The sequence below is a fragment of the Martes martes genome, assembly GCF_963455335.1.
Source record: "Martes martes genome assembly, chromosome: 18".
Taxonomy (NCBI): Eukaryota; Metazoa; Chordata; class Mammalia; order Carnivora; family Mustelidae; genus Martes; species Martes martes.
The window spans coordinates 15263840-15279083 of record NC_137906.1 but is presented as its reverse complement, the minus strand read 5'-3'; the positions used below and the strand labels follow the sequence as shown (position 1 = coordinate 15279083).

At 52.9% G+C, this 15244-nt stretch overlaps 1 protein-coding gene and 1 long non-coding RNA gene across 3 annotated transcripts in view; one reads left to right on the top strand and one right to left on the bottom strand.

The window, feature by feature from the left end:
* Nucleotides 1–1739: 1739 nt before the first annotated feature.
* On the bottom strand, nt 1740–9617 carry LOC308359489. The gene is made up of 3 exons (XR_013968431.1): nt 9526–9617; nt 8321–8552; nt 1740–2486 (listed from the first exon to the last, which is right to left on the bottom strand). It is a non-coding gene; the product is annotated as an uncharacterized lncRNA (long non-coding RNA).
* A 167-nt stretch (nt 9618–9784) lies between these two features.
* The window catches only part of DNAAF5 (dynein axonemal assembly factor 5), a gene marked incomplete at its 5' end in the record, with an annotated part of 45983 nt that continues 40523 nt past the window's right edge, over nt 9785–15244 (top strand). Inside the window, 2 exons of one of the 2 annotated variants that reach the window (XM_080829867.1) lie at nt 9785–10418; nt 12074–12258. In XM_080829867.1, coding sequence (XP_080685993.1) covers nt 9791–10418; nt 12074–12258 — 813 coding nt within the window. The remainder of the gene's footprint in view (nt 10419–12073; nt 12259–15244) is intronic. The other variant, XM_080829868.1, reaches the window with a different exon arrangement.

Genomic DNA, 15244 nt, shown 5'->3' with positions numbered 1-15244 from the left:
GGGGGCACAGTCAGCTGAGGGTCGGACTCTTGGTTTCGGCTCAGGTCATGGGTCTCAGGGTCGTGGGACCGAATCCCACGTCTGGCTCTGGGTTAAGCTTTATCCCTCTCCCTCTGCTCCTCCCCACTGCTCCCGGGCTGTCTCTCTAAAATAAATACATAATATCTTTAAAAAGAAAGAGAGAGCTGACTTTACAATCCGGATTTATGTGGATTCAGGCACAGGGCATAGGATACCTCTAGACAGACCTGAAGGGCAGAGGTGGCCTGAGGGGGAGGGAGGGCAGCAGTCCCAAAGGGACCAAGTCCCCGAGTGCCGTCCCAATTGTATGCCAAATGCACGTATTATTCAAGAGTAATTTTCTATTAAATTTTTAAAATCTTCCTGGAAAAGACAAAGGAATTCAAGACACCCATTATTAACTCCACAAACCACATTAAAATCACAATAAAGGCGTTTTTTAAAAGATTTTTCTTATTTGACAGAGAGCAGGAGTGGAGACAGGGACAGAGGGAGAGGGAGAAGCAGGCTCCCCGCTGAGCAGGGAGCCCAACACGGGACTTGATCCCAGGACCCCGGGATCATGACCTGAGCCGGAGGTCACCCACTAGCTAGGCTCCCCAAAGGGATTTTGTTTCTAAAGGCACGCCCTCAAGGACTGGAAGGACCCAGAGAAGACCATAACAAAATTCTGGGAGCCTGAAAGAGGACAGGAGAGTCATCACTGACTAACCGGAACCAAGAACACTAATTGGTGAACTGGGAACATCGAGAACCCAATTCCCACCACAGAATCCCCCAAAACCTCAGGGACAGTTTCACCAAGGAAGTGAGAGCCAGTGGTGAGGGAAGCTTTGGCCTCTCGGCGCCCCCTTCACCAGAACGGGGAAGGGGCCACCCCGCAACGAGGTGGCTGCGTGAACAGGTATACACCAGATGCTGACCACAGCCCCTTACGGGACAGAATGTCTGGAGCCCCAGGTTCGGGGAGTCTTTGAGGCTCCCAGTTCACGACGTGTGAGGCCAAGCCAGCAGGGCCTAAGGGCAGTGGGCTTCCCACGAGCTCCTGGCTTGTGACCCCCTCCTCAGCTTCCCCCGAGGGCCTGTGTGGCTGCAGAGCCAGTGATGACACAGGCATTCTGAGGCTAGATTTAAAATGCAGCACTGGGTGCCTTTAGAGCCACCCGCCAAGGAAGCCCGCGTCGCTGTGCGGAGAGCTGCCTCCCAGCGAGGCCCCAGCCTTCCGCCGCCAGGCCCAAGCCAGAGACCTGGAGCGCCCGAAACGTCGCCCTCTCCCTCCGCCCCAAGTGGCTGCTGGGTTCTGCAAAGGAACTCAGGTCCTGCCCACAGGCCCCATCACTTCCCAGCCCTCCTGCTGCCTCCTGACTCACCCCTCAGGATGGGTCAAAGCCAGTGACATCTTCAAGTCAACTGAGGTCCCACATTCCCTGAGCTCCCCTTCCTTCCCCAGACCAGCACTCCGTTTCTCTGTGCCTGCTGAGCTCCTGGGCCTCGGACCCTACTTCCAGAGTCCCTCCATCCCACGTGGCACTGCTTGAGGGCCCCGTCGGTGTCACCATTGGGTCAGTGACCTCCCCTCCCGGCCATCAACTGCGTGAGAAGTGACTGCATCGGCTTTGACTCACTGCAGTGTCCCAGTGCCTCCCAGGACGCCCGGAAATGTCCAACACCCCACAAATACTTATTGGATGAGATGATGAATGAATGAACCAGCTACGTGCTATCTGCTAAAATCAGTTTATTACACTGACTTAAATGACACACTTTAAAGTCTGTGTCACCAGAACACTGAATAAGCAAGACTCCGGAGCAGACATGGAAATCCCCTTTCCTTACCTCTCCCGGCTCTTTAGTATTTATTCCTTCGGTGGAGGAAGTTCTGTCTCTCCCGTGGTACACATTTGGACAGCTGCATCACATTTTGGCTCAAAGAGAGAGAATTCCAAAGTTCTAGGGTTATGTTAAGGTACAAACCCAGTGTCAGCTCAGTGTTTCTAAGTGTCCAGGGCCAGGAAGTGATGGAAACGCCAGACTTAGCTCAGAGAGTTGGAACACATCGTCCTCTGGGGAGTCGTGTCTGTGGCTGCGAGCAGGTGGGGCGGGCGAGGGGTCTGCTAGCTCCTCCCCGAACTCCGAGCGGGGGTCTCTGCCTTCTCCCGCATCGGAACAGCCTCTGGCATCTAGACTTCCCAGAAGAAAGTCACTGCCGCGGCCACCGTGTCACGGTCAGGGGCCCCACGGAAGGAGAATCTAGGATACCGTCTCCGATGTCCGGCTTCTCTCACTGAGCGTGTTTCTGAGGTTCACGCCCATCGCAGTCCGTGGCAGCCCTTCCTTCCCTCCTAAGGCTGAAGGACGGCCCATCGTGTGACCGACCACACTGTGTTTCTGTCACCCATGAGGGCCACTCGGGACGCTTCTGCCTCTCGGCTGCAGTGAGCACAAGCCCACAGGTATCCGTCGACCTAAGGGGACACATGTTCGCTGGGTCACACGGGAACCCCAGGCTTCCTTATCTGAGGAGCCGCCAGGCTACCTCCCGCAGCAGCTACACCATTTTACCTCCCCACCAGCAATTGGAACAAGCTTCCAATTTCTCCTGTCTTTGCCAGTGCTTGTTAGTTTCTGGTGGTGGTTTTGTTGTGTTGTGTTTTTTTGGCGATAGCCCTCCCCATGGGTGTGAGGGGCTGCTCCTCTCCTCCCTGCGGGGCAGAGAAACCGCTTGGCACCCTTTCTGCCGTGTGCCGGGGCCCCCAGGGAGTCTGCAGGCCAGCTCGGATTCCACGAGAGGCTGGATCCGTGCGCAGGTGTGGGAGAAACGTCAGCAGCTCTCTTTGGAACCCATCCACTGCATCTAATAGGACATTTGCTGTGGGGTATTTGCGGATGTGCCTTCTGGTCCTCCTCTGCCAAGCTGCTGTGGTGAACAGGCGTCCTGTTGCATCAAATGCTCTTTCTGCCATCTATTGAGATGATCCTGTGATTTTTCTCCTTCAGTTTTTTTCTTAATGCGCCACCCAGGCGCCCCAACAGTAATTTCTTATGTTAAATTAACCTCATTCCTGGAGTAAACTCAATGTATTCTTTTTAAATTCCTTATTTCCAGGCTGAACTGGTTAATATTTTGTTTAAGATTTGTGCACCTGTGTCCAGTGAAGGAGGTTGATCAGTAACATTCCTTTTGTGTATTGTCCTTGTCACTGTGACGCTGGCCTCACAAAAGGGGTTGGGAGGTGGTCCCTGTCTAGGATGAGAGTTATTTCCCAGGAAAGTGTTTGGAAGTTAATAAAGCAGCTGCCCTTCCAGCCACTGTCATGGGAAGCTTTTAAATCACAAAGGCAGGGTGCCTGGATGGCTCAGTGGGTTAAAGCCCCTGCCTGAAGCTCAGGTCATGATCTCCAGGTCCTGGGATCAAGTCCTGCATCGGGCTCTTTGCTCCTCGGGAGACTGCTTCCTCCTCTCTCTCTGCCTGCCTCACTGCCTACTTGTGATCTTTCTCTGTCAAATAAATAAATAAAATCTTTTTTAAAAATAAATAAATCACAAAGGCGGTTTCTTTTTCTTTCTTTCTTTTTTTTTTTAAAAGATTTTGTTTATTTATTTGACAGACAGAGATCCCAAGTAGGCAGAGAGGCAGGCAGAGAGAGAGAGAAGAGGAAGCAGGCTCTCTGCTAAGCAGAGAGCCCGATGCAGGGCTCGATCCCAGGATCCTGGGATCACGACCCAAGCTGAAGGCAGAGGCTTTAACCCACTGAGCCACCCAGGCGCCCCTCAAAGGCGGTTTCTTTACCAGACACTGGACTCTCCTGCCTAGTTCTTCTTGCATAAGTTTAAGTAAATCACGTTTTCCTAGGAATCCTCCATTTCCTGTACTTTGGGAGGGATAAAGGGGATTATGTGATCTGTTTGGTGTGTTTCTGTTCTAACATTCACTGTTCTCTTTCTCTTACTGGGTTCAGATTTGTCTGTATATTTTGCTACTGGGTTAAAAAATCAACACTTGGGGCGCCTGGATGGCTCAGTCGTTAGGCATTTGCCTTCAGCTTGGGTCATGATCCCAGGGTCCTGAGATCAAGCCCCACATTGGGCTCCCTGCTTGGCGGGAAGCCTGCTTCTCCCTCTCCCACTCCCTCTGCTTGTGTTCCCTCTCTCTCTGTGTCTCTGTCAAATAAATAAATGAAATCTTTAAAAAAAAAATCAACACTTAGAAGTGCGCCTGGGTGGCTCAATCAGTTAAGCATCTAGCTCTTGGATTTGGCTCAGGTCATGATCTCAGGGTCATGAGATCAAGCCCCGTGTCGGGCTCCACACTCAGCACAGTCTGCTTGGGGATCCTCTCTCTCTCCCTCTCCTGCCTCCCCCAACTCACGCTCTAATCAATCAATCAATCAATCTTTAAAAAAAAAAAACACCTAAATGTCCGTCCAGCCACCATCATCACCAAGATGCCTAAATACCGTCTGTCCCCACACTCAGCTGCTCTATAGCTGCATTTATGGTCACACCTAGCCCCACCCCTGACCCCAGAGAACACAAAGCTGTTTGTCATGAACATCATGTATGTGGAGTCATGCTACAGTCACCCTTCAGCGATCATCTGACTTGGCATAATTCCCTATAGTCGCCAGGCCGTCCTGTCTATCCGCAGTTCATTCCTCTTTCTGGGTTGAACCGCGTTGTTGAAATTCCACGTCTGAAGCTTTTCTGGTCCTCTGCTATTTTCAGTGTGATTCCATTTTCATCAAAAGACATACTCTGTATGATTTTGATCCTTTCCATCGACTGAGGTTGTCTTATGGCCCAGGATTTGGTCTCTCCTGGAGTCTGTTTCACGGGCACTGGAAAAGAATGTGTATTCTGCTATGGTTGGGTGGAGGCTTCCTCAAATGTCCATTGATCCTGTCAGCTGATGGCGGTGTTCTATGTCCTTGCTGAGTGTCTGTCTAGTAATTCTAGCAATTGCTGAGCGGGTAGGGACGTCCTCATATAAAGTCTTCTGTATGCTCTGAACACCGGTTGTTTGGTGCACATGTACTTGGGACGGCTAGATCTTCCTGGTGGATTGATCACTTCATTGTCAGGTAATGTCCCTCTTTGTTCCGAGCCATTTTCTTGGCTCTGAAGTCCACTTTGGCTGGTATTAATATAGTCTTTTTATTTTTTTTAATTTTTTAAAAAGATTTTATTCATTTACTTGACAGAGAGAGATCACAAGAGGCAGAGAGGCAGGCAGAGAGAGAGGAGGAGGAAGCAGGCTCCCCGCTGAATGGAGAGCCCGATGTGGGGCTCGATCCTAGGACCCTGAGATCATGACCTGAGCTGAAGGCAGAGGCTTTAACCCACTGAGCCACCCAGGCGTCCCTATAGTCTGCTTTTTAAAAAGTAGTATTTATACGATATATCCTTTCCCATCCTTCTATTTTCAATCCACCCATGTCATCATGGTGGGAGTGAATTCTAGCCTGTGTTAGACAATGTAGTGCCGGGTCACAGTTCCTACTCACTCTGCCACTCGGGTCTTCTAACTGGTGTGTTTACACCATTTACATTTAAAGTCATCATTGATACATTAGGGCCTCCATTCGGGAGTTCGTTTCATCACTTGTGTTTGTTCCCTCTCTTGTGCCCTGTGAGATCCTGCAACCGTCTTTGGAATTCCCCATAACGTTTTTGCTTGTATTGCTGTTCAGTTTCCTTAGCCTCTTCTCTAGACACCACCATACACGTGGCACTTAGGAGTCCCCTGCTATGAGAGCTGTGTCACATCGAGCACAGTGTAGAAACCTTACTGCCACTTCTATGCCTTCCCCCTTCCCGATTTTCAGATATAATTATCATAAATACTCCCTCTGCGTACACTGAGCACTGCATCAGTGTTACTACTCTTACTTCAACTGTCCACCGTGACTAAGGAATCATACAAAGTGAAAGACGGTCAGTCATGTTTGCTTACCCACCCTACTGTCGTTTTCTGAGGGTCCCTGCCTTCTTTTTACAACTTTCTTCCCTTCTGGAGAGCATCCTTTCATCATTCACCAAGGGCAGGTCTGCTAGCAATAATTCTACTTGTCTGCCTGTCTGGAAGTCTCTTTCCTCCTCCCTCATTCCTTTTTTTTTTTTTTAAAGATTTTATTTATTTATTTGACAGAGAGAGAGATCACAAGTAGGCAGAAAGGCAGGCAGAGAGAGAGGGGGAAGCAGGCTCCCCACTGAGCAGAGAGCCTGATGCGGGGCTTGATCCCAGGACCCTGGGATCATGACCTGAGCCGAAGGCAGAGGCTTTAACCCACTGAGCCACCCAGGTGCCCCCCCCCCCCATTCTTGAGGATGGTTTTGCTGCTGGGACTCACTCCCCTTTCAACACTTGCACAATGTGCCACATCCTTCCCGGCCCGTGACTTAGGATGAGATGCCTGCAGTCCATCCGCGCTGGCGCCCCTCCATGGGTGATGCAGTTTCTCTGGAGCTACGATGACCATTTTTTCTCCCATCTTCAGTTTTCAGAAGTTTAGCTGTGCTGTGTCTGGGTGTGGGTTTCTAGAGGTCTTAGCTTACTTTGGGGTTGCTCACCTTCTTTAATCTGTGTTTCTGTCACTCGCCAGATCTGGGGCGGTTTCAGCTGTTATTTCTTTTAACTGTATCTTCAGCCCACGTTCTTCCTCCTCTTTTTCTAGAACCCTGGTGACGTGCATCACTGTCCTGCAGGTCTTTCAGCTCTTCTCCTTCTGTCTGGTCCATCTGATCTGTCAGATGGAGTAAACACTGTTGTTCTACCTTCAAGTCCCCTGATTCTATCCCGTCTCCCCTCTGCTGTTGTGTCCATCCAAAGGTACAAGGAACACTGTGTCCACTGATAGATGCAATACCAGCTTGGCTCTTGTAATTTTAAGTTCTATGATTTCCGTCTGGCTTCTTTTTATAGTTTTTACTTCTTTGCTGAAACTTTAATTTGTCTCAAAAGACTCATAAAAAAAATTTTTTTTATTATTATTTATTTGACAGACAGAGATTCCAAGTAGGTAGAGAGGCAGGCAGAGAGAGAGAGAGAGGTGGGGGAAGCAGGCTCCCTGCTGAGCAGAGAGCCTGATGTGGGGCTCGATCCCAAGACCTTGGGATCATGACCTGAGCCGAAGGCAGAGGCTTAACCCACTGAGCCACCCAGGTGCCCCCTCATAAAAATTTTTTTAAAAGATTTATTTTAGAAAGAGTGAGAGAGAAAGAGCATTCATAAGAGAGAGGGGAGGGGCAGAGGGAGAGAATTCTCAAGCAGACTCCTGGCTGAGCCCAGAGCCTGACGTGGAGCTCAATCCCACAACCCATGAGATCACGACCTGAGCCAAAAGCAAGTGTCAGTCCTCAACTGACTGAGCCCCCCAGGCACCCCAAGCCTTCATGAATGATTTTTAAAAGGCATTTTTATGATGACTGCTTTAAAATCCTTGTCAGGTAATTCTAACGCCTGCATTGGCATTTATCTTACTGCCTATCTTGGCATTTATGTCAGTTCATTGTCTTTTGCCCCAAAGAGCAGTTTTCCTGGCTCCTGATAGGAAAAGTGATTTCTGAATATGTCCTCAACATTTTGCGTATTGTGTCAGCAGACTTCTGATGGTACTGAAATTTGCTATTTTAGCAGAAAGTTGCCCTATTTAGGTCTAGCATGTAGATCTGGCCTACTTTTGTGGCTCATGGTGCCAGTGAGTCTGGCAATGCTCTCCTGGTCTGCTTTCTTCTTCTGGGCACTGCTGCGGCTGTTGGGAGAGTGGAGCAGCACCTGCTGGGTGGCAGGTGGAAAGCCAGAAGACACTGGGCTGCACAGACTCTGCCCCTGCGCAGGGCACTGCCCACCACCACCACAAGAGCTGGTGAGCCTGAAGGGGCTTTGATGCCAGTGCATACTGTGGGGTGGGCGTGTGGCTCCCCACCAGGTCTCTCCTGGGTCTCCCCTTTCCCAGTCCTATAGCCAGAAAGAGGAGGCTTTTCTTGCGGTTCTCTTGCCTGTGCCATGACCCTGTTAAATGAACATTCATTAGATGGAGCCTGGGGTGTCAACAAAGACCAGGTGAGAAAGCAGAATAGAGAAGCTCATGACTCAGAGGTCCCGAAGGTACAGCATATGGGGAGATCAAGGCAGGGTGCAGGCAGAGAGAACATCTGTGGATGGACTGCTTTGGGGTTTCTGGGCTAAGGCCGGATCGGTCAATTCAAACCAGAAAGAGCAGGGCTTTGATAAGCTTTGCGGGGGCTTTATGTAAGAGGCACATGGGGTGGGACCTGGGCAGCAGGGGGAGGTGCTTACCTCAAGGGCTGTAGAAGACTGACATCAAGAACTTGACTTACTGTGACTCTGCAGGTTTTATCTAGGGCGTGTGCTCACGGCAGGGGCTGGTGCTGGTCCAGAGGCTCTGCAGGCTGCCTGGCCATACTCCGTGGACGTCGAGGCAGCAAGATCATGGACTACTTTAGTGAAACTCCCAGTGGCCTGCAGGCAGTTCCGGCTTGAGCTGCTGCAGACCTCTCCAGCACCTGTTCTGGAAACATGTAAGAGAGAACAGGAAAATCCACGGAACCCACTGCGCTGCCACCACCCAGTCCTGAGGACCCCAGTTAGCCAGTCTCCCCGCAGTGACCGGAGCCCCTTGACCATCCATGGCTGAATGACTGGCAAGGTACTCAGTGGCACCTGGAGGAGGGACAAGGAGCAGTGGGGCTGCACCACCCCTTTCTGGAGCAAGAAGCCTCTCCATGCTCTTTGCTGTTCCCCACCTTGAGCAGAGACTCAGCCTTCAAAGAGCCAGGAGTCCTTCCTTACACCTCCTCCTCCACAGCAACCAATGTAGTCTGGTAAAGACGAAAACCTGATGGGGCCAACCTTCTCACCCCGGAAGCCTTCCTCTAGTCTCCCTTAAGAAAAAGGCCCCCAGTGGCCTGACCATGCACCTCCTGGCTTCCATCCCCACTCCCCTCTGGGTCCCTGGGCTCACCTCCTGGAACAGCATCAGGGCGCCCCAGATATCGGTTTCCTGGACAGACCGGTTGCTGATTTCCTCGGTCTGGAGGCAGGAAGTCTGAGATCAAGGCATCTGCAGGGGCTGGTGCCTACTGGGGCTGCAAGGGGCAGCCTGCTCCAGGCTGCTCTCTCTGGCCTGCAGACCGCCATCCGCGTTCACGTGGCATTCTCCCTGTATCCTGAGACCTCCTTCTAAGTCCCCCCTTCTAGAAGGGCACTGTCACATTGGACTAGGGCCCCCAATGCCCTATTTCTAACTCGATCAGCCCTGGAAGGGCCCTATCTCCAAATAAGGTCACATTCTGAAGCCCTGGGGGTTAGGATTCTGATGCACGAACTTTGGGGAGCACAATTCAATGCAACACCCTCACCCCAGGCCTTTCGCCCCTGCCTGCCCTCAGACCCCTACAAGTCTCCCGCCACCGCCTCTGCGGAGCTAACTGTCACCAACCCTTGTCAGTCACCTGTGTTGGCATTTCACGGGCGAGCCTTACCTGCCCACCCCAAACTCCTCTGCCATTCACTCCCTCAGGACCATGCACTTCCGAGGAATGCCTCCGGTCGCTAGGCTGAGCCCTCAGCCCGCAGGGACCGTGGGGCTTCCGGCTCCCCGCCCCCAACCCGCCCCGGATGTGTCCTGTCCGTGCCCGAAGCTGCCAATAAAGTTGTATAAGGAGCCAACCGGAAGAGGAGCCGTAAACCGCACCGCAGCCGTCGTGAAAGCGCCGGTCTCCCCGGGCGACGGGCAACGCGCGGAAGATGGCGGCACTGGTGGCGGCGGAGGCCGCGGCGCCTCCGGGGCCGGCCGAGGCGGCCGAGACGTCTGAGACGGCCGAGGCAGCGGAGCTGAGTCGCGCCCTGAGCCGCCTGTTGCCCGGGCTGGAAGCCGACAGCAAGCTGGGCCGGCGGCGTGCGCTCGAGGCGCTGCAGCGCGCGCTCGAGGCGGCGTGGCCCGAGGCGCCCGACGCCGACCCCGCCGCTGCGGCCGCCGCCTTCCAGGGCCCGTGGGCGCGCCTGCTCCTGCCGCGCCTGCTGCGCTGTCTGGCAGACCCGGCCGAGGGCTGCCGCGCGCTGGCGGTGCACCTGCTGGACCTGGGCCTGCGGCGCGCCGCGCGGCCCCGCGACGCCCTGCCGCGCCTGCTGCCCGCGCTCGCCGCGCGCCTGGCGGGCCCCGAGTCCGCGCGCGGCCGGCCGCCGGAAGCCTGCGAGGAGCTGCGCCTGGCACTCGTGCAGCTGCTCAGCCTGGCCGTGCGCCTGGGGGGGCCCGCGCTCGCGCCCCACCTGGACGATGCGGTGCGCGCGCTGCGCTGCACTCTGCTCGACCCCTTCGCCGCCGTGCGCCGCGAGAGCTGCGAGTGCGCCGCCAGCCTGGCGCGCGCCACGCCAGGTGCCCTCCTCTTGCCGGGGTCGGGAATGGGGGGCGCGGGGAGGTGGAGGGGCGGCCGCCGCCTGTGGGCTCCTTCTGGACTGCGGCAGCAGCCGCCGCTCTCCTCCATCTGGTGGTTCTCAAAATGCAGATTCATGGAAACCGTGGCAGAAATTGCTAAGAGGGTCTGGGATGCGGTGCGTTTCGGTAACTGCCCCTCGCCAAACACCGCTGCAGTCTTAAACGTCTTATCCCCCTTTCTCCACAGAGCCTACCTGTCTTCCCTCTTTGGGTTGGACCGCTGTCCTAAATGGAGGGAGGCCGCATCTGTCCTGTTTTCCTTTAATCCATTCTCCGTTGTTTAAAAAAAAAAACAAAACTAATCTGATCAGGACAGTCCCTTTTTCTAAGTAGCCATTTCTGCAGGATATTGCCCCACTTAACTCCTTGCTGCCTCGGGCTGGGATATGAATTGGTAGGAGGCCTCTGGGAAGGGTTCCTGCAAGACGGGACAATTAAGTTGAAGATCAGTGATCTGTTGTCAGGTGGAAACGAGCTTTGAGAAATAAGCTTGGTAGATATGAGAAGCAAAAAGGAAGTCAAGGTGGCCAGAGGGAAGGAGGGTGGACAGGGGGGAGCTGCTGGGGGTTTGAAATTATTAAGTGCAGTGGGGAGCGTGTGGAGGGTGTGGAGAAGGGGAGTGAGAGGCTGAGATTCAGAGTTTTAAAAGATTGCTCTTGTGCTCATGGAGAGTTGATTAGGAAGATGACAAGAAGAAATGAAGTTGGTTGGGGTCATAATCCATATTTAGATGACGGGTAGTTTGGCCTTGGGTGGGGGTGAGCAGTCTGCTAATAGAGACAGGAAAATGGATTGATGTTGAACTTGGAGCTGGCAGGATTTCTTGTTGAACTGGGTGAGGGATGAGGGAGAAGGAGGTTTTGGTGGACAGGAGACCCAAGGAAACCAAACCATCTCCCTGCTCTGCCCTCTCCTGGTGAGGGGCCTGTGCTGGATCCCCATCGCACTGGGCAGTGGTAGGTTAACATCCTGCCTTGATCTGAGGACCTCAGGGTTAAAGAAGTCAACCAAAGCATCCCTGAAATAGCCATCTTATGGTTGGGTCTCAGGCAGCGGCAGAACTGAGGTTAGAACTCCAAGACCAGCACTCTCAGAGACATTCTGGTTCTGACTTTCTGGGAGGCCCTTACAAGTAGGAAGTGGAATGGCTTTGCCCAAAGCAATGTTGGCCCTGCTCTCTGTGGTAGTGCCCGGTGTCTGGCTTCAGGCACACCTGATGTGGCGACTTGAACAGTGTTCTCTAGGCTGTTTCTCCATTTTGGTCTGCGTCCCTCTCAGGCACCCAGTGCCACTGTTATCAGCTTTAGACTCCTCCTTACAGCTTCTGCCTCCAGCTGAGATGGGGTCAAGCCCTCAGCCTTTTCCCTTTGGTGCTGTTTGGGTCACATGCCTGTCCTGTGCCTCTCCCAGTGCCAGGCGTACAAAGCTGTGCTTGGCAGGCCTGAGTCGAGTGCTGTGCCTACAGCAAGAACCTGGGTGGGGAGAGGAAGTTCCAGGGCACAGGGGGCCTGTCCTCCTGTGAGCCCATGGTGCCAGGCTGGGCCAAGGCCCACGGGGAGCAAGTGTGGTAACGGGTGTCCTCCCCTGTCTCACAGACCACTTCCACATGCAGTCGGAGTCCCTGATCGGCCCCCTGATGCAGAGCATCTCCCACCAGCACTGGAAGGTGCGAGTGGCTGTCACCGAGGCCACGGGCACCGTGATCCAGTTCGGCAGTGCCAAGTCGGTAGATGATGTGCTTCCTCACTTTGCTCAGAGGCTCTTTGACGACGTCCCTCAGGTAAGAGGAGCTTCTCCTCTGCACCAAAAGCATGCTGTTTGGAACTCACTCCTTTTTCTTTTTTGAAACTGTTAACTTGTTACAACAAACATGTTTTATGGTTTTCATTCCCAAGGTGTTCTTAGTTCATGTCTCTGAGAAACTGGAGAGAGTTGAACGGTTTTAATGTATTCATTATTCTTAATTGTGAGCAGTATGGAAGAGGGCTAGTTCCTCTTCAGCAAATAGTCTGGCCACGCCTTCACCACAGTTTCAGAGGCGTCGGTAACATGCCGATCTAGCAAGGCACGTTTATTTGACAAACCACAGTGGTTGGGGTACACGACCTAGGAGGGAAGAACGGAAGAACGGGGCCTTGGGACCAACCGCAGCGGGGAGCAGAGCCTGGGTGCATGCGCCACCCGGGCACCCCTTGTTTTATTCTTTTAAACAGTGTTATTGAGCCACAACTCACATACAATGTGGGGAGCAGAGCGGTGGGCAGGCCCCCTCCCGGGGGAGGAGACAAGTGAGGAGGGAGTGCATGCTTCTGGCCACATGGGGTAGGAGGAGCAGTGGTAGGTGGCGAAGTCGCCTGGGTGGTTAGAAAGTGCCCCTGCCTCATAGCTGCCAGGATACAAAGTGGCCTGGGTGGCCAAGGACTGAAAAGCTGGTGGTGTGGTGGCGTAGCCTCTGCTATCCTGATGGTGGAAGGGTTGGTTACATGCACGTGTGTGTGCCCGTCCTGCTGTCCACACGCCATCTCGTTCCATCCTTCATGTCCGCTGCTCCCGTGGCCCCTGTGGTTGGGAAGTTGTGTTACCTACTCAAGGTCGCCCAGCCTCCGGGCCCAGATCCAGGGACACTGTTCTCTGGCACTGTCCAGCCTGCCAACCACAGGCACACTTGAGTTTTCTCCCGAGGTACTTTGGTTTTTAAATTTTTTTTTAAGATTTATTTATTTATTTTAGAGAGCATGAGTGGGAGGGGCGTTGGGGGGAGAATCTTAAGCAGACTCTGCACTGAGCACAGAGCCCGACACAGGGCTTGACCTCATGCCCCTGAGATCACAATCTGAGCCGAAACCAGGAGGTGGACACTTAAACTGACTGCGCCACCCAGGCACCCCTCGTTTTATTCTTTTAAACAGTGTTATTGAGCCACAACTCACATACAATGTAATTCCCTCATTTGAGTGTCCAGAGTTTTGGATAGATTATGTTATTTTTAAAGTATTTTGTAAAAGATACATAACACAGAATTTGCCATTTCAACCATTTTTGTGGTGGAGTTCAGATGCATTAAGTACGTTTCCAATGTAAAGCAACTATTGCCACCAACCAAAACTTTTTAGCATCCCGAGCAGAATTGAGCAGTAACGCCCCCACTCCTCCCTGCACCCCCCCCGACTTCTGATAACCTCTTTCTCTGAGTGTGACTGTGTCTACTCGGTGCTTCATAGAAGCAGAAGCCGTGACCGTTGTGCTGACCTCCTCCCTTGAGTGTGGTGTATCTGAGGCCGCCCCTGCTGGAGCACGCGTCAGTGCTCCACTCCTTTCTGAGGCCGAGCAGCACGCATGGTGGGGATGGGCTGTATTTCGTGTGTCCATTCATCCATCGGTGGACACCTGGGGTGTTAGCACCTCTCAGCTGCTGTGGCTGGTGCTGCTTGAACATGAACATGCAATTCTCTGAGTCCAGCGTCACTCATTTTGGGTGCGGGTGTAGACCAGGGAGTAGGATTATTGGGCCCACCGCAGCTCTACTGGTAGCTCACTGAAGAGGCACCAAAGCATTCTCCACAGTGACTGGACCATCTTAAATGCCCAGCAACAATGCATAAAGGTTTCAGTTTCTCTAGGTTCTCCCAACGCTTATTTTCTGGCTTTTGTTTGTTGATTTATAGCCGTCCTAATGGGCGTGAAATGGTGTCTCATTGTGGTTTTGACTTCTGTTTCCCTCATGATTAGTGATGGTGAGCATATTTTCATGTGCTTATTGCCAGATGGTCTACGATATGCTGTAACCTTCAACTCGTGGGGCTCCTGGTGCAGTTTTCCTGCAGGCGCATGTGCGCCTGTGGGCTGGAAGGGTCATGATGCCTGTTCATCCACAGAAGGGTTAAAGCCGCTTAGCACCTGTTGTGGGAGTCCTGAGGGGGCAGAGGGGTGAGAGGGAGTGGCCCTGGGCATCCTTCTCAGCAGGATGCTGGTACCCTTTGGGGCTTTAGGGGCTGGGACAGAAGGCCCCACTTAGGTGTGTGTCTGTGATGTCTTGGACCAGGGTCCAGGCGTGGCACACTGCCTGCCCAGGATGTCTGCTTCACCTTCCTTGCTGGTTTTTATCCTCTGCGTGTCTCCCTGAGTTGTAACAAGGGTGCAAGGAGAGACAAAGGGACCCTCCTCCAGCCAAGAACCAGTCTGTCCATTCAGTGTCAGGGCCAGCTGAGTGTAACGGGCCCCTCCTGAAGCTGGGTGGGGTCAGCATGTCCCAGCATGGGATGTGGGGACCCAGAGCAGAACTGGGCTCTGCCAAGGGAGGAGGCAGGGTGCTAGGTCAGCGCTCACAAGAGACCTGGCTGCAGGAAGTGAGGGCCAGAATGGATTTCAGTGAAAAACAATACCACTGCTCTGACTGGGACAGGGTCTCAGCTTGCTTGAGATAGGGCAGGGGCAGAGAAGACAGAGGCTTCCTTGTGTCACAGATGAAATGGCTTTCCTCAAGGTAGTGTAATAACTATGTACTGGCATCTTTCTCTAAACAGCATTATGTGTATCAATCAGAAGCTCCCTATAAATAACGTAGTTATGTCATAGGTCTCTGTAAATAGTATAACTATGTATCCATTCCCTGAAAATAGTGTAACTATATCCAAAGGTCCCTGTAAATAGTGTGACTGTGTATCCATAAGTTCCTCTAAATAGTGTGACTGTGTATACATAGGTCCCTGTAATAGTGTAACTGTGTATCCATTGGTCGCTGTAAACAGTGTAACTGTGTATCCATC